Source organism: Mercenaria mercenaria, chromosome 4 (genome assembly GCF_021730395.1).
Source record: "Mercenaria mercenaria strain notata chromosome 4, MADL_Memer_1, whole genome shotgun sequence".
Lineage (NCBI taxonomy): Eukaryota > Metazoa > Mollusca > Bivalvia > Venerida > Veneridae > Mercenaria > Mercenaria mercenaria.
In genome coordinates this window covers 85,074,875-85,094,734 of record NC_069364.1, presented here as the reverse complement: position 1 = coordinate 85,094,734, position 19,860 = coordinate 85,074,875, and the positions used below count along the sequence as shown (strand labels likewise).

The window sequence follows — 19,860 nt, the reverse complement described above, 5'->3', positions numbered from 1 at the left end:
TTGACCTAGAATGTTGAAACTTAATAAGATGATTGGACATGCAGAGTAGATGACCCCTATTTATTTTGAGGTCACTTGATCAAAGGTCAAGGTCACAGGAGCCTGAACAGTGACTTGAGAACCACTAGGCCAATAGTGTTGAAATTTAGCGGGATGACTGGACATGCCAAGTAGATAATCCCTATTGCAGCCAACCATCAGTGTCTCTTTGACTTTCGCTCCTGACCCCTATTGACTTCTTGCCTATAGGACTTTGCATTGGGGGAGACATGTGCTTTTTTACAAAAGCAATTTCTAGTTTCATTAAACTTCTTTCATTTTTAGCTCATCTGATTTTTTGAAAAAAAATGATGAGTTATTGTCATCACTTGAGCGGTTGTCGGCGTCGGCGTCGGCGTCTGCGTCGGCGTTGCCTGGTTTAAGTTTTTGTTTAGGTCAGTCTTTTCTCTCAAACTATCAAAGCTATTGTTTGAAATTGAAGACTTGATGTCTACCATCATAAGCTGACCTGTATAGCAAGAAACATAACTCCATCTTGCTTTTTGCAAGATTTATGGCCCCTTTGTACTTAGAAATAATCAGATTTTGGTTAAGTTTTATGTTTAGGTCAACTATTTCTCCTAAAACTATCCAAAGCAAAAATTGCTTTGAAACTTGTGATACTTGTTCACTCATCAATAATGCAAACCCTGTACATCAAGAAACATAACTCCATCTTGCTTTTTTGCAAGAATTTATTTGCCCCTTTGGACTTAGAAAATCATTTTTCCCTTGGTTAAGTTTTTATGTTTAGGTCAGCTTTTATCCAAACTATCAAAGCTATTGCTTTAAAAACTTGCAACACTTGTTCACCATCATAGAGTGACCCTGTACAGCAAGAAACATAACTCCATCTGCTTATTGCAAGATTATATGGCCCCTTTTGGACTTAGAATAATATCAGATTTCTTGGTTAAGTTTTTGTTTAGGTCAACTTGTTTCTCTTAAACTATCAAAAGCTATTGCTTTAAAACTTGCAACACTTTTCACCATCAATAAGCTGACCCTGTATCACAAGCAACAAAACTCCATCCTGCTTTTTGCAATAATTATTGCCCCTTTTGGACTTAGAAAATCATTTTCCTTGGTTGTAGTATTATGTTAAGGCAACTTTCTCTTATAACTATCAAAGCTATTGCTTTAAAACTTGCAAAGATTTTTCACAATCATAAGTGGACACTGAACATCAAGACATAACTCAATCCTGCTTTTTGCAAGAATGATGGCCCTTTTTAGACTTAGAAATCATGGGTGGACAATATTTCATTATACAGAAAAATCAGATGAGCGTCAGCACCCGCAGGCGGGCTTTGTTTTACATGAACATTTATTATAAACTGTGAAGTTGTGTACCACACCTGGTCACCACCTTGCCTTGTCACATCACCTCCCTCCCACTCCCAACTCCCCCCCCCCCCCCCTCCCAAAAAAATTTTTCATTCCTTTTTGTGCCCCCCCATGAGTGGTGGGGGCATATAGATTTGGTCTTGTCCGTGCATCCGTCCGTCCATCCGTTGTGTCCAGTCCGTCCGAAGTTCGTGACACGCCTAGTCAAAAAGTATTTGATATAAATTCATGAAATCTTGCATGAGTCTTTATCATGTATGACTTGCGCACCTCCTATTTTTCGTCTGCGCCCCTTTTTAGAGTTATGGCCCCTGAAATAGCAGAAATGCACATTATCACCTTGTGACGCGCCTAGCTCAAAAACTATTTGATATAATTCATGAAACCCTTGCAGTGGTATTAATCATGATATGAACTGTGCACCTCCTATGGTTTTCATTTTGTCCGCCCCTATTTTCAGAGTTATGGCCCCTGAAATAGTCAATAATGGCACATTTTTCACCTGTGACAACGCCTAGCTCAAAAAGTATTTCATATAAATTGATGAAACCTTAATGAGTCTTTATCATGATATGAACTTTGCGCACACTCCTATTTTCACTGGCTCCGCCCACTATTTTTAGGTTATGGCCCCTGAAAATGTCAAAAATGCATTTTTCACCTTTGACAGCCTAGCTCAAAAAGTATTGATATGATTCATGAAACCTTGCATGTATATTAATCATGATATGAACTTGCGCACCTTCTATTTTTCATTTGGGTCTGCCCCCTATTTTCAGAGTTATGGCCCCTGAAATAGTCAAAAATGCACATTTTCACCTTTTGACACGCTAGCTCAAAACGTATTCATATAAATTGATTGAAACCTTGCATGATACTTTATCAGTATGAACTTGCGCAGTCCTATTTCGTTTGAGCCCGCCCCCTATTTTTGAGTTAATTTGGGCCCTGAAATAGTCAAAAATGCCATTTTCACCTTGTCACGCGCCTAGCTCAAAAAGTATTTGATATAGATTCATGAAACCTTGCATGTGTATTAATCATGATAAGAAATTGCGCACCTCCTATTTTTCTTTGGGTCTGCCTCCTATTTTTAGCCCACCATCATCAGATGGTGGGCTATTCAAATCACTCTGCGTCCGTGGTCCGTCGTCCATCCTTCCGTCCGTTAACAATTTCTCGTTATCGCATCTCCTCAGAAACTAATGGGGGGATTTTGACCAAACTTTGTCAGAATGATGTATTTGTACCCTAGTTGTGTCCCCCTGAAAATCAGACTGGTTCAATAATTTTTAAGTGAGTTATGGCCCCTTTATTTATTTTTATAATTTACACAGATTTATATAGGGAAAAACTTTGAAAATCTTCTTGTTCAAAACCACAGGGCCTAGGGCTTTGATATTTGGTATGAAGCATCATCTAGTGGACCTCTACCTAGATTGTTCAAATTATTTCCCTGGGGTCAAATATGGCACCACCCTGAGGGTCACACGGTTTACATAGACTTATATAGGGAAAAACTTTGAAAATCTTCTTGTCCAAACTACAAAGCCTAGGGCTTTGATATTTGTAATGTAGCATCATCTAGTGGTTTTCTACTGAGTTTGTTCAAATTATCCCCCTAGGGTCAAATATGGCCCCGCCCCAGGGGTCACATTGTTTATATAGACTTATATAGGGAAAAACTTTGAAAAACCTCTTGTCCAAAACCACAGGGCCTAGGGCTTTAATATTTTGTATGTGACATCATCTAGTGGTCCTCCACTAAGATTATTGAAATTATCCTCCTAGGGTCAAATATGGCCCCACCCTGGGGGCCACATGGTTTACATAGACTTATATAGGGAAAAACTTTGAAAATCTTCTTGTTCAAACCACAAAGCCTAGGGCTTTGATATTTGTAATGTAGCATCATCAAGTGGTTCTCTACCAAGTTTGTTAAAATTGTTCCCCTAGGGTCAAATATGGCCCTGCCCCGGGGGTCACATGGTTCATATAGACTTATATAGGGAAAAACTTCTTTTTGTCGATAACCTACAACATTCAAATTTGGACCACATGTATAGTTTTGAGAAGCAAGATTAACCTTGATATGAGTTGACCTTGATCTTGACCTAGTGACCTACTTCCACATTTCTGTAGCTACAGCCTTCAAATTTGCACTGCATGCATAGGTTTGTGTCCCGAAACAAACTTTGACCTTGACATTGACCTTGTGACCTACTTTCACATTTTTGACGGTACAGGCTTCAAATTTGGACCACATGCGTATTTTTGTGTTCCGAAATGAAATTTGACCTTGATTTTGACCTAGTGACCTACTTTCACATTTTTCAAGCTACAGCCTTCAAATTTGGACCACGTGCATAGTTTTGTGTACAGAAATGAACATTGATCTTGAGATTGACCTAGTGACCTACTTTCACATTTTTCAAGCTACAGGCTTCAAATTTGGACCACATGCATATTTTTGTGTTCTGAATTGAAATTTGACATTGATTTTTACCTAGTACCTACTTTCACATTTCTCAAGCTACAGCCTCCAGATTTGAAGCACATGCATAGTTTTGTGTACCAAAATGAACTTTGACCTTGAAATTGATCTATTGACCTACTTTAACATTTCTCAAGCTACAGCTTTCAAATTTGAAACACATGCATGGACCACATGCACAGTGTTCTGTACCGAAATGAAATTTGACCCTTATTTTGACCTTGAGCTAGTCTTGAAATTTGGAACATTCAAAAATGGCTCAATGGTGGGCGCCAAGATCACTCTGTGATCTCTTGTTTGAGTTATGGGCCCTGAAATAGTCAAAAATGCACATTTTCACCTTGTGACACCCCTAGCTAAAAAAGTATTTCATATAAATTGATGAAACCTTGCATGAGTCTATATCAAGATATGAACTTGCGTACCTCCTATTTTTCATCTGGCTATGCCCCCTATTTTTAGAGTTATGGCCCCTGAAATAGTCAAAAATGCACATTTTCACCTTGTGACGCGCCTAGCTCAAAAAGTATTTAATATAAATGGTTGAAAACTTGCCTAAGTCTTTATCATGGTATGAACTTGCACACCTCTAATTTTTTGGCTGGTTCCACCCCTATTTTTAAAGTTATGGCCCCTGAAATAGTAAAAAAATGCACTTTTTCACCTAATTATGTGCCTAGCTCAAAAAGTATTAGATGTAAATTCAGGAAACCTTGCAGGAGTCTTTATCATGATGTGGCCTTGCACTCTTGGCATTCTTCTTGAGAATCTTACTCTTATTACAGAGTTATGGCCCTTGAAATAGCCAGAATAGTGGATTTTTTGTTTGTGATGCTCATAGCTCAAAAAGTATAGGGCCTAGAATAATGAACCCTTTTCATAAAATGTTTGTTGAGGCTATACCCCATTAAGACTGCAAACATTTGAATTATTGCCCCTTATTTGTGACTAATGTACCAGTTAGTCACAACGTTAACTTTTTGCATGAAGGCACTTTACTCGCGAACCACTGCACTCGGGACCTTCAAACTTCACATGCTTATAGTACTTATTGAGTACACCACCCCTACTGACTTTGGGTTCACCAGGTCAAAGGTCAAGGTCACAGGGGCCAACGTTAACTTTTTGCATTAAGGCACTTTACTCGTGAACCACTGCACCCAGGACCTTCAAACTTCACATGCTCATAGTACTTATTGAGTACACCACCCCTACTGACTTTGGGGTCACCAGGTCAAAGATCAAGGTCACAGGGGCCAAAGTTAACTTTTTGCATGAAGGCACTTTACTCGCGAACCACTGCACCTAGGACCTTCAAACTTCACATGCTCATAGTAGTTATTGGTACACCACCCCTACTGACTTTGGGGTCACCAGGTCAGAAGTCAAGGTCACAGGGGCCAAAGTTAACTTTTTGCATGAAGGCACTTTACTCGCGAACCACTGCACCCAGGACCTTCAAACTTCACATGCTGATAGTACTTATTGAGTACACCACTCCTACTAACTTTGGGGTCACCAGGTCAAAGGTCAAGGTCACAGGGGCCAAAGTTAACTTTTTGCATGAAGGCACTTTACATGCAAACCACTTCATTCAGGACCTTCAAACTTCACATGCTGATAGTACTTATTGAGTACACCACCCCTACTGACTTTGGGGTCACCAGGTCAAAGGTCAAGGTGCTGCGGGGGGCATTTGTCACCATTAGTGACAGCTCTTGTTTTGCCATTCATCACCATAAACCCTTTCGGCAGGGGATACCAATTCATCGAATTTGCTTGTTACAATTGTGGCAAAAATTAACTGCCAGTGCAAAACATAAACCTCGAATTATTGAAGACTGTTTTTTTAAATTTGGCTAGATTTTGGTAACAAGAACATATATATTTCCATATTAATTTACAGGAGATACAAAGGCTCAGAGCTCTATTCATTTTGTATGTGATAGAAGTGTTGGTGAGGGAGTGCCAGTAGTGCTAGCCTCTATGGGCTGTAGTGTTGTGTTTGAGTGGGCCACAAGCTATGTGTGCCCTACCCGGCAGAACCCATGCAGTATTGTCCTAGATAATCACCTGTATGACCTGTCTATACTCTCGAAAATTCATGGAGCCTGGAATGTTACTGATTCAGATAAGAACACGTAAGTATGTCACTGGATTATGTACCAAGAATAGCTTGTTCTCCATATGTTCCTAACATGAATCAGAAGGAAGAGAACAAATGACGTCTTTCAAACTATCGTGGAGAACATATGACTGGCCTGGGTATTGAACTCCCATCTTTCGCTCTTGCTAAAAGTACTTGGTCAGCTAAGGTATCTAAAATGAGCATAGTAAATAATTTTGTAATAATTAATAAAGATTTGTCCAGTACTTTTGCAGTTAACCTTGTGCTTAAGTCTTGTTCAGTTGCAGTCAGTATTAATTCACAAGTTTAAGTACCCTTTAGATGCTACAGTCAGAAATGAAACAACTGGGGTTAGTGACAGGTATTCTTTAGCATAGGTGTGATGGTACATTGATGCGCAGGTGCCAGCCCAGTAATACAGAGAGGCACTGATACTGGGTATCATTCCCACCTACATGTAAATAGATTTGAAGGTACAAAAGACAGTATTTTAATATATGAAGTTTTCTCCAAACAACCAGAAAAATATATTTCCTATTGAAAGACTTATATCACAACAGTCAGATGTATTTTGAATCATTTTCTGTTTCTGTAGATACTGGATAAATATTTGTACATCTGTTGGTGGGCCTAACTTACCAGCTGTATGTGATGAAAAAGTGGCTGCATGTCGCCTGCTTAAAAATGGTGGTGGAGATGTTATGGGATCAATAAATTCACAGAAAAAGATATACAAGAACAGTGAGTAAATACTTCAAAATGTGATCTTTTCAGTCAAAAGAACATTTGTTTAACATTTTCATGACTGTTAAATTTATTTATAGATGAAAATTATATAAAAATGTAGGGCTTTCACGACCAAGTGGCTAAGAAGGCTGCCTTTTAGTCACATACCCAACACTTCAGAGATACCATCTAGCTAGCTTGCTGAAAGTGGATGGTTGTAATGAATGCCCACCTATACCAGGAATAGTGCTGCAAATCTGGATCCTGCAGTTACTCAAAATGTATTCAGGTTAGGTTCATAAAACTTGGTATGTAATTGAGGGCAATATGTAGCGTATGCACGTTATTATGACTTATGCTTGCAGGTCAAATGTCAAGGTCACTTGAAGGTCAAGTAAAAAGTGTTTCTGCTTCATAACTTTTATGTGCATTGATGGATTATCAAGTAAATGCTACACACAAACATTCCCCAAGATGAGACAATGTGTCAACACATGATCTTTGCTTGTCGGTTAAAGGTCAAAGCCATAGGTAGGGGACTTCTGTATTGCTGCTGCAATACTTGATCACTTGTTTTTCTTTGTTTTGAAATTCTAGATACAAGCGGTGCTCTTGTGTTGGAGTATGGTGAAGGAAACCCTTGCACAAGGAACAATGGTCGTTCAGCAACTACAAAAATCAATTTTATATGTGGATCAGTTTTTGGAGCTCCAGAATTTGTAGAAAGGTTTGTTGCATAAATATTTACAGCTGAAGAACAAAAAACAAATATTTTTAGCATTATTATACCCTAGATACAAGGTCCTGTGGTTCCTCAGCAATTTGTTATCAAATGATCATGAAATAAGTGAGATAAAAAGCAGTCAGTATTAAAAGCCCTCCATAAGGGTTGTGTATCAAAAGCTCATTTAATATACTTTTGTATCAAAAACTCATTTATACTTTTGAAACAAAAACTCATTTATACTTTTGTATCAAAAGCTCATTTATACTTTTGAAACAAAAACTCATTTATACTTTTGTATCAGCAGTTCATTTGTACTTTGTAAGCCCGCCGGCATAGCTCAATAGGGAGAGCACAGATCTACGGATCGCGGAGTTGTGAGTTTGATCCTAGGGCAAGGCATATGTTCTCCGTGATGTTTTGATAAAAGACAGTGTCTGAAATCATTCATCCTCCACCTCTAATTGATGTGGGAAAGTTGGCAGTTACTTGCGGAGAACAGGTTTGTACTGGTACAGAATCTAGGAACACTGGTTATTAATATATCTGCTCACCGTTACATAACTGAAATACTGTTGAAAAACGGCAACAAAATATTTTTGTAACAAAAGGTCATCTGTATCAAGAGCTCATTTATAATTTTGTATCAAGAGCTCATTTATAATTTTGTATCAAGAGCTCATTTATACTATTGTAACAAAGGGTCATTTAAGCTTTTGCATTAAAAGCTTAGTAATGCTAGGTAATAATTTCAACAGTTCCATTTCAGTATGTGTGGTAAATCCTTGAATCCAAAATTACACTTAAACACGTAAATGTCCAGTATATTTTATTTCTTCTTCTGTTTTCAGTGAGGAAAATAAGGAACTTTGTATATATGAATTCAACTGGAAGACCAAGTTTGCATGCAAAGTAGAAAGGTATGAATGAATAGTCACTTTCCTGGAAAAAAAAACAAAACTTTTTTGTTTGTTCCTGAGTGAGGAGAATCCAGTAAATCTTCACTTTCAAAAACTGTTATGACCTTGCCATTTAGCATTTTGGGTTTATGCAAGCAAATCTATTTATCTAGTAGGTTCAGTTGTCTTTTTTCAAACATATTGCATCAAAGGCATTCTTCGTCCATGTAGTAACATATTGTCGAAACTCCTGAACAAGATTAAATTAGCCATTTCGTTTAAATCACATTAACAGATTGCGGGGTCATGAGTTAGATTCCCAGGCAAAGACATAGAGAATCTGTCATTGGTCTTCGGTTAAGATCAAAAAATCCCAACCCGAGGGCACACCGCTCAAGTCTTAAACGAGGCTGTGCCGAGTTAAAGACTTGAGCGGTGCGCCCGAGGGTTGGGATTTCCGATCTTCACCGAACACCAATGATGGATTCTATTTCTCACTTACCACAACAGAAACAATAAAAACAAGCATGAAAATATGAAACTATTTAAAGCGCGGGCAATTGACGTTCGTAAGCAGAAGTGACGTCATGACATTTCAGTGACGCACAATAACAAAGTTCCGCTTTAGTTTTATCGTTTGTAGCGTAACGGTACGTTCTTATCATAAAGTAATGAATTTTGAATCGAGAAATACACTATAAGGAATGGAGAGAAAAGATAAAGGTACCTGATTTTTAATTAGTTTACATAAATAGTATGTATATTCAGTGCATGAAGTAGTCCGTCACAGGAGTGTGGGATAACCCATGTGAGATAAGATTTTCTAGCATTTCTAAAAATAGAGATTTTTCTGTCCGATAAGTGAGAAATTATTTTCTCCATGATGATTTGATAAGAGACGTTTTGTCTGAAATCATTCTTCCTCCACATCTGATTCATGTAGGGAAGTTGGCAGTTATCTGCAGAGAACTGGTTTGTACTGGTACAGAATCTAGGAACACTGGTTATGTCATCTTCCCGCCATTATTTAACTGAAAACTTGTTGAAATATGGCGTGAAACTCCAAACAAACATCATTTCATGCCATTTTAATTTAATGATTTCACAGCATTTGCAATAATAATGTTAAACTCATTTCAGACTGTTGTACAGAAGCTTTTACTTTTTTAATAACCTTAAGAGACATTATAAAAGAAGAACATTTTTAAATCTTTCCAGAGAAAGCATGCAGATGTCAAATGGAGAACTGAAGGACAAAGAAACTGGATTAATAGTTGACCTTAAACCCCTTTGGAACAAAAGGTAAATATATGAGCTACACCATGAGAAAACCAACATAGTGCATTTGCGACCAGCATGTATCCAGACCAGCCTGCGCATCTGCGCAGTCTGGTCAGGATCCATACTGTTCACTTTCAAAGCCTATTGTAATTAGAGAAACCGTTAGCTAACAGTATGGATCCTGACCAGACTGCGCAGATGCGCAGGCTGGTCTGGATCCATGCTGGTCGCAGATGCACTATGTTGGTTTTCTCATGGTGCGGCTCAATTATAGGATTTTTTTTTTTTTTGATAAATTTTAAGCCCCATGCTTTAGCATAGTTCCATAAGCTTTTAAATTTTCAGAGTATAGAAACATGATAAAAAGCTTAGAATTATGTAAAAAGGCTACTTTAATTTCCAAAGCGGTGTGACACCTCTGTGATATCATATTAGGCATCAGCGGGGCTTTTACAGCTTTGTAAATGCATTTAGTTTTCAAAATTTTTAAAATAGTGTTTCAGATAATTCCATTCTCCAAATTCTTACAGATGGTAATTGTTTCACTCCTTTTGATTGTAAAAGTAAAAATATTGTGGAACTTCAAATGTAGATATGTGAAAGCTTTCACTTCTATTGTGAACAATTACCTTAAATGGTTTTTGTTTTTTTTTCAGTTTTGAAGTGGACCAAAAGTTGGACAGTGGGAATGAGAATGTATACAAGATTTTATTGAATGGCAACTCGACACAGTGTAAAAATGGCGTCATCTGTCAGATAAAGAATAAGAATATTTATAGAACATTGGGAAGTTTTGCAAGTGCAAAATTCACTGAAGATGGTAATAGATTAAAGTTATAATAATTATGCCTTAATTTTATATTTAAATAGAAATTAATTTTTACGCAACGTCCATGTGAATGAAAAATAACTTTTTTCTGTGTATGAATCAGGTTAATAATAGTACACAGTGAGATTCTAACTAGCCACAGTGTGACTTTGTGCTACCAATAAAAACTGTCAGGTTTTTTTTTTAGCTCAGGGTGAGCTATTGTGATCACTCACCGTCCAGCGTCCGGCATCCGTAAACTTTTACTTTAAACGACATCTCCTCATAAACCGCTAGAATTGAATTCCATGCAGAACTCTGGTTGCCATGGCAACCGAAAGGAAAAACTTTAAAAATCGTTTTGTCCAAAAGCACAGTTCATAGGACTTTTATTTTTGGTTTGTAGCATCATCTAGTAGTCCTCTAGTAAGATTTTTCAAATTATCGCCCTGGGGTCAAATATGGCCCCGCCCTGGGGGTCACATGGATTACATAGACCTATATAGGGAAAAGTTTGAAAATCTTCTTGTCCAAAACCACAGGTCCTAGGGCTTTAATATTTGGTGTGTAGCATCATCTAGTGGTCCTCTACCAAGATTATTCAAATTATCCCCCTAGGGTCAAATATGGCCCTGCCCTGGGGGTCACATGGTTTACATAGACTTATATAGGGAAAAACTTTGAAAATCTTCTTGTCAAAAACCACAGGGCCTAGGGCTTTGATATTTGGTATGTGACATCATCTAGTGGTCCTCTACCAAGATTATTCAAATTATGCCCCGGGGGTGAAAAGAGGCCCCGCCCCGGGGTCCAAAGTTTTACATAGACTTATATAAGAAAAAAACTTTAAAAATCTTCTTGTCTGAAACCACTAGACCTAGGCTTTTGATATTTTGTATGTATCATTGCCTGGTGGTCCTCTATCAAGCTTGTTCAAATTTTTACCCTGGGGTAAAAAGAGGCCCCATCCCAGGGGTTCCAATTTTACATAGACTTATATAGGAAAAAAACTTTAAAAATCTTCTTGTCTGAAACCACTAGACCTAGGCCATTGATATTTGGTATTTAGCATTGCCTTATGGTCCTCAACCAAGATTGTTCAAATTATTACCCTGGGGTGAAAAATGGCCCCACCCTGGGGGTCCCAAATTTTACATAGACTTATACAGGAAATTTAAAAAAAAAATCTTTTTGTCTGAAAGTTTAAGGCCTAGGCCTTTGATACTTGGTATGTAGCATTGCCTAGTGGTTCTCTAACAAGACTGTTCAAATTATGCCCCTTGGGAGATAAGAGGCCCTGCCCCGGGGGTCACTTGTTATATGAGTTATACAGGAAAAAATACTTTAAAAATTTTCTGATCATATTTCCTAGACTGTTTTATTATAATTACCTGATGACCCCAAGTAATTAGGGGTCACTTGACTTTGACCTTGACCTACTTTTTTGTTTTTTAAGATAGAGCCTTGAAATTTGGATGACAAATACAGTTTTGCACACTGATCTTAAAACTGACTTTCATTGACCGTAAATATGACCTACTTTCTTAATATTTTAGCATCAGTTTGATATTTGAAACATGTAGCTCATATTACTCAGGTGAGCGATCCAGGGTCATCATGACCCTCTTGTTTAACAAATCACTGTTTATACATGACACATACACATAATATATATTTTATATAAAAATTTTAGCCAAATTTAATCAACATTGATGAGGATTTTCTGCATTTAAGTTAATGTTAAACAATGAAATACTTCCATGAAAGACAATAATTATATCCTAGTTTTTATAGGTATCAAATGTTTTGCAAAAGTGTGAGAGTCAAAGCCAATTCTGACCATCTTAAGACATTGTCCATTGTTAGTCTTTATTTGTAGAAGCATTATTAAAAAGCTTACTCAAGGCTGTATTTGTTTATAAGACATGTGATTTTTGTAAAATGCGGAAATAACTTTTTTTTTGACTGTATTAGTCATGTAGTAAAAGTTTTATTCATGTTTTATGTCTGATTTACAATGGTTTAGAGTTCAGATGTGCAGGAATTTAACCATAAGGGTTTTTAAAAAGATGATAAACAGCAAGAATGCTTTCTTTACTTTCATTCTAACATGCTCATTGAAGCATTATAAGAAAAAGTATGCTGCACATTCATGCATCAAAGTAGTAATGAACCGAAAGTCATGCAGCATTTTGACATCATGATGTATTTTGAGATTATATTTGAGGTCAAAATGATCTATCTCTGGTCAGTAAACTGTTGTTTATTGCAGATTATACAATGCGTTAATTCACTCTTTGTTTAACTGACAAACAAATTAAGCCATGTTAGAATGTAATATACTGCTAAAAGGAATTAAAGCTATGTACTTTAGGCCATAATAAATTAATTCCTAGATTATCATCCCCACCCGCCCTCTCTTTTTTATGCCACCCTGACCTTTTTTATTCCCCCCCCCCCCCCCCCCCCCCAAAAAAAAAAAAAAAAAATGGAAGCAAAAATTAACGAACCGCGGAAGGGTCCAGTATATTTGTTTTAATGCTGTCGCAAAATAAACATGATAAAGCGTGCCGCAAATTAAACTTGTACTCCTCCGATTAAAGAGCATTGTTGTAAAAATCATAGCGCTTTTTCAATGTGAAATAACTTTGGTGCAATTATTCCAATGCTAACTCGTTACTAGACCTATACAATGACTTTATTTCAGGCAGTCTCGATCATAAAGGGCCGAATGATGGTGGTGAAACCAGCTGTACCCCTGTATAGTTGCTTTAAAAATAAAAAATAAGATTCTGCCCCCCCCCCCCCCCCCCCCCACCTTTTTAAACAAATTTTGGATGATAATCTAGGAATTAATTTATTATGGCCTTATATGATAAATTATCAACTTAAATCATATCTAATTATAAGTTTTGATATTTTGTAAGTGTTTTTATTTTACTGTTTTCTATATTTTGATGTACATAATTATGGAGGAATGTCTTTTAGCTCACTTGAGCAATGCTCAGGGTGAACTATTGTGATCTTAGAATAATTTTACACAAATGTTCTTGTTTGACCTTCTACAAATATTGTTCAAATTTTTCTGATTCGTCAAAAAACATGGCCGCCAGAGGGCGTGGTCACTTTTCATCAACAATATCTTTAAACAATATCTCCTCCAAAACCAGGGAATGGATTTTGATGAAACTTTACACAAATAATCTCTTGGTAGCCCTCTTTCAAAGTTGTTCAAATGGTTCCGGTTCATTGAACATATGGGTCTTTTTGGTTAAAAATAGGTTTTTAGCAATCAGACTTTAAAAATCCTTTTCTCTAAAGCTTTAATATTTGGCATTTGATATAAGGATTTGACACTCTACCATACTTACCATAAAGTAAAAAAAATGGCCACACCCCTGTGTCTCACATGTACTTACTATAGGCTTTTATATAAGAAACTTTGAAAATCTTCTTCTCTGAATCAATAATGGCTAGGGCCTTGATATTTAGCATACATCAAATTTGTAATTTCTACCATAATTATTCAAATTATTGCCCTAGGTTCAAAAATGTGTGTGAAATGTATATAATATAAGCTAACATAGAAGAAACCTAACTCTGTACTATTACAAACGCACTTGAAGCCTTGTACACAGGTGAGCGCTATAGGGTCAATGACCCTCTTGTTTTAAAATCTCTTTCTAAATCTTTCGTTTTGTTTTCAGACTGGGTTATTGAGGCAACATACACAACAGGTGAAAAATGTGCAGGAGACGAGTCCAGTCATAATGTTACCAGTATAATACAGTTTCATTGTAGTAAAACAGAGGTGAATTTGATATATTAATAGGATCGCACTTACAACTGTTATTAATAAAAAAGAAAAGATTTAACAATTTCATAATATGAAAATGATGAATTTGGACATCCCTCCCACCACTTCCTAGAACAAGATTGGTTATAATCTTAAGAATTGTACTTCTTAGCTCCATTGTATGAAGTATATGGAGAGCTATCCTACTTGCCCTGGTATCTGTGTCCAGTCTTTGCACTTTCTCTCTGTTTTTGTTATTACTAAATACATTTGACTAAGACTTAAACTATTGTCCAATATTGTCATCCACATTGGAGTCATTAGACACTCCAGTGATAGCTCCAGCTTCCTCACTTGTACCCTGTTTCAATATCCAGCATCGAAATAATAGAGCACGCTGTCTCCAGTCACAGGTTGTTTTATCTGTGTTAGTAATTTTTATGCCCCCGAAGGGAGGCATATAGTTTTTGAACCGTCTGTCGGTCTGTCCGCATTTTTCGTGTCCGGTCCATATCTTTGTCATCGATGGATGGATTTTCAAATAACTTGGCATGAATGTGTACCACAGTAAGACGACGTGTCGTGCGCAAGACCCAGGTCTGTAGCTCAAAGGTCAAGGTCACACTTAGACATTAAAGGATAGTGCATTGATGGGCGTGTCCGGTCCATATCTTTGTCATCGATGGATGGATGTTCAAATAACTTGGCATGAATGTGTACCACAGTAAGACAACATGTCGTGCGCAAGACCCAGGTCCGTAGCTCAAAGGTCAAGGTCACACTTCGACATTAAAGGATAGTGCATTGATGGGCGTGTCTGGTCAATATCTTTGTCATCGATGGATGGATTTTCAAATAACTTGGCATGAATGTGTACCACAGTAAGACGACATGTCGCGCGCAAGACCCAGGTCCGTAGCTCAAAGGTCAAGGTCACACTTAGACGTTAAAGGTCATTTTTCATGATAGTGCATTGATGGGCATGTCCGGTCCATATTTTTGTCATTCATGCATGGATTTTAAAATAACTACGCATGAATGTGTGACACAGTAAGACGACGTGTCGCGCGCAAGACCCAGCTCCGTAGGTCAAAGGTCCTAAACTCTAACATCGGCCATAACTATTCATTTAAAGTGCCATCGGGGGCATGTGTCATCCTATGGAGACAGCTCTTGTTGATAGTTACTGTAGTGTTTTATTTAACAAAATCAACCAGAGGATTTTGTGCACCTTGCTCAAGTAGGGCAGAAGGGATTTCGTTCAAGGGATGCAGGGTGTGTGTTGTGGATTTTGACCTACATTCTTGTAATAGTCATGCATGCAGGGGCATTAAGTAGGGACATCTGTGTCATATTTACACATATTTTGTTTAAGCATAAAGTATTACATGAAAGAATCTGTAGTTGGTATGAGACTTTAGTCATTATTTATCAACTTATTAACCAGGTTTTCAACGAAAACCTGAGTTATTAGATTGGGGTATGTCGTTGGTCAGGCGGGCGGGCGGATGGGCGGCGGCGTCAAACTGGTGTTTCCGGTCAATAACTTTTGTTTCGGTAAAGGTATTTGAATAAAACTTGGTATGTATGTAGCTTATATCAATACAAAGGCTGGGATTGATTTTGGGGTTTCTGGGGTCAAGGTCAAGGTCATTGTTACTTAAAATAAAAAAAGGGTTTTCGGTCAATAACTTAAGTTAGGAATGAGCTATCATGATGAAACTTGGTGTATAGAAAACTTATATAAAGTTGTAGCTTGAGATTGATTTTGGGGTTTCTGGGATCAAGGTCAAGGTCATTGTTACTAAAAATAGGGTTAGGGTTAGGTTAGGGTTAGGGTTAGCATATCTTCTACATGCATGGAGGGATTTTGATGAAAGTTGGCACAATTGTTCACCATCATGAGACGGAGTGTCATGCGCAAGAACCATGTCCCTAGGTCTAAGGTCAAGGTCACACTTAGAGGTCAAAGGATACAAGAATGAAAACTTTGTCCGGAGCATATCTTCTTCATGCATAGAGGGATTTTGATGTAACTTGGCACAATTATACACCATCATGACACAAAGTGTCTTGTGCAGTTCCCTTCTTTAGAATTACTTCCCTTTGTTGTTACTATAAATAGCTTATATTGTAACTTTTTCATTACTAGACGTAGGGAAAAATCGAGACCACTTTTCTGTAGTACAACATGCATGTTACATCCAATTTTGAGGTGTATTTTGACCAATCTCTACCTGGTAAGGATTTCTGTGTGGACTTACAATTTTTTTTTTTTGTATTTTTTTTTTTTTTTTTAAAGATTAACTTCCCTTAGTTGTTACTATAAATAACTTATATTGTAACTTTTTTATAATTGACCGTAGGGAAAAACCAAGACCACTTTTCTGTGGTACAACATAGTTGTTACTTTCTAATTTTAGGTGTATTTTAAGGTATCTCTACCTCGTAAGGAGTTTTTTTGTGGACTTAGAAAAACAAAAGAATTACAATGATTACTAAACAACCACAAAATTAAAATTACATCTGGAAATACAGGTGCTAGAGTAAAGAAATTTACTGTGACGGGCGTATATTGTGACATTCTGGCACTCTTGTTTATTCTTATGAAAAGTGTTGAAAACCTGGTTTCGTGGCATTGCCGCGTTTCTTGTCTAATTTCATTTCTTTTCTAAAATATTTTGTGTATCATTTTCCATAAACTATTACAAATACTTTTTCCTTTGTCAGGCAGACTATCGTTTGCATAAAATTCTGTGATTCTGAACATAACAGTTGTTTTTATAGGGACATGAACTGGTGGATTTAATATTTCAAAGATGAGATAAATCAGAATATTATTTCTCTTGTGGGATATAGGTAATGAAATCCACAAAATAGTGTCCATCTAGAAGTGCTTACAATTTGCAGCATCTGTAATTGATCTGTTGACATTTATTACATTTTTGAATTTTAGATTTTATGCATTTTGTTATTTTGCTTCTTATGTGATAGAAGGGTTCTGTGTTAATTTTATCTAGATGAAGCCAAGGTTGTTATATAGCAAAAAAGATTGTTTCTTCATGTTTATCTGGGAGACAAACCATGCATGCCTCACATATAAAAGGTAAGTCTTTCAACATTTAAGATTACTCGCTAAAAGATGACATTATTAATAATCTTCATTCCTTCATACAGATGACAGAAGTATTGTATTTGTAAGATCAAGATTAATTTATTTTTTATGCCCCCGGCATCTACTGATGCGGGAGGCATATAGTGATTGTCTTGTCCTTTCGTTTGTCTGTCCGTACGAGGTTAACCAAATGGGACCGTTTCGTCTAGCATCAATACCCCTTACTAGAATGACTTGATACTAATGCAGATGTAACCTGTGACCATTCCTCATTTTCAGACATCACCTACCTCAGTTTGACCTTGACCTTGACCTCATTTTGGACTTAGGTTGCTTTATATGGGCCACCTCTTGGTTAACCAAATGGGACTGTTTCGTCTAGCATCAATACCCCTTACTAGAATGACTTGATACTAATGCAGATGTAACCTGTGACCATTCCTCATCTTCAGACATCACTTGACCTCAGTTTGACCTTGACCTCATTTTGGACTTAGGTTGCTTTATATGGGCCATCTCTTGGTTAACCAAATGGGACCGTTTCATCTAGCATCAATACCCCTTACTAGAATGACTTGATACTAATGCAGATGTAACCTGTGACCATTCCTCATCTTAAGACATCACCTGACCTCAGTTTGACCATGCACTTGACCTCGCTTTGGACTTAGGTTGCTTTGTATCGACAAGGATGCCACAGGGGGCATCAAGCGTTTATTGAACGCAGCTTCTTGTTCTACTTTAGATCCGGGTATCAAAGTTGAGTTTGGAGACCAGTCTCAGAGTGCAGCATTTCCATTGGTCAATTTCAAATTAATTTCCAGAAACAATCAATCAAATGTTGAAATTTTGAGACTGGTCTCCAAACTCAACTTTTATAAACTTGAGCCCAGGGTTCAGGTCCAGGTTTCACAAAACATTTCTGTATTTACATATTTTAGATTTTGGCATTATTTCTTCATGTAGCTCTGGAACTAGGAACCAGACCTTAGGGTCTTTGTGCTAAAAATAGTTTTCAATTAATACATTCTAAATTTCAGTATTGTACCTTCTGGTAACTCTGCAAATGGGAACCAGGCCTCAGGTACTGGTTCTTCCAAACAGTTGTCTGGCAAGGGTGGTGTATCTGCTACAACTGTAATAGGCATAGTAGCAACATTCCTAGGAGCCGTTGTGTTATGTATCTTACTGGTTGTCTTCCATAAACAGGAAAGAAGGTATGAACCTCGGGCCAGAGTAAGAAAATGTGTGACTGTGAAATAATTAAATTTCATGGGTTAGCTCAATACTGACAGTAGGGAGAGAGCAGACATACAAAACACAAGGTTATGAGTTCCATCCTTGGGCAAGGCATATGTTTTCCGTGATGATTTGATAAACAATATGTCTAAAATCATTCATCCTCCATCTCTAATTCTTGTGGGGAAGTTGGCAGTTACTTGAGGAGAACAGGTTTGTACTAATACAGAATCCAGGAACATAACTGCCTGCTGTCACATAAATGAAGTACTGTTGAAGATTGGTTTTAAACCAAAAACAAGGAACAAACAAATTTCATAGGTGCAAAATTTCAAGGTTTGTGCCAAATGGCTATTTCATTCAAATTCAGAATATAAAATGCTTGTGAATTTACATGTTCTTTTGGATTTAATTTTGTTGATTCACTCAACAAAGACATCCACAAAAATTAGTCCCTCATTAATATTAATTACTTCACAGTATTTTTTTTAGGAAAGCTCAATTTGTGAGTCTTGATTGCAGTATTCCCTTAACTCATTAATACCTGGAGCCATATCGCCACTTAACTCATTCTGTCCTAAAGCGTTATCTCCACTTCTACTCTACTGATATTTATCTGTCGGCCACCTAGGAGGCTGATAAGCCGATCTACCCTGAATACCTAGAGATGTTTTGAGAGATAACATTGATTTTGTAGTTTTTTGTTTGGGCTTTTGTTGTTAATTAGTGACATATGACATCAAATATGTGCTAATAGGTATGGAATTTGCACTTTGTAAGTAAATTGAAGTAGCTACGCAACAAAGATAATTTCATGCAGCTGTGTAATACATTCATTTCAACAGACTGTTGAATAGACACAAAACATCAGATTTTGTTTAGGCTTAACAACATTTATAAAATGCTAAATTTTATCATGCACGGATTTAAACAACAAATAAGAAAATTTCTTAAAAGTAAGTATCTAATATGAAGATGTAATTAAATGAAAAAAGATGAATATTTTAACTATTTTAGACAAAAACTACAGGGCTGAAAATGAGATTTATTTATTCATTTATTTATTTACTTATCTTTTTTTTGTTCCGATCATATAAAGAACCATCCATAATATTCAGGCTTTCGAGAAATCACAAATTATAACTCAAACGACGCTCGCTTTTACAGCTTTCTTCAACGAAAGCATTTATTTTTTCACAACATCCGGTTTTATTTATGTTTTAAAAATGTTAACAAACAAAAGATTTGATTGGTCCAATTTATT

General features: G+C 36.9%; 2 protein-coding genes across 3 annotated transcripts in view; one reads left to right on the top strand and one right to left on the bottom strand.

Annotated features, from left to right (window-relative positions):
• The window catches only part of LOC123552342 (uncharacterized), a 469,144-nt gene that overhangs the window by 315,289 nt on the left and 133,995 nt on the right, over positions 1-19,860 (bottom strand). The gene's annotated exons all lie outside the window — the stretch shown is intronic.
• Positions 1-19,860, top strand: part of LOC123552344 (cation-independent mannose-6-phosphate receptor-like) — a 134,595-nt gene that overhangs the window by 96,154 nt on the left and 18,581 nt on the right. For both annotated transcript variants that reach the window (XM_045341933.2, XM_045341932.2), the window contains exons 33-41: positions 5,787-6,021; positions 6,604-6,749; positions 7,332-7,461; positions 8,310-8,378; positions 9,576-9,659; positions 10,295-10,458; positions 14,154-14,257; positions 17,263-17,348; positions 18,398-18,574. In XM_045341933.2, the coding sequence (XP_045197868.2) occupies positions 5,787-6,021; positions 6,604-6,749; positions 7,332-7,461; positions 8,310-8,378; positions 9,576-9,659; positions 10,295-10,458; positions 14,154-14,257; positions 17,263-17,348; positions 18,398-18,574 (1,195 nt within the window). The remainder of the gene's footprint in view (positions 1-5,786; positions 6,022-6,603; positions 6,750-7,331; positions 7,462-8,309; positions 8,379-9,575; positions 9,660-10,294; positions 10,459-14,153; positions 14,258-17,262; positions 17,349-18,397; positions 18,575-19,860) is intronic.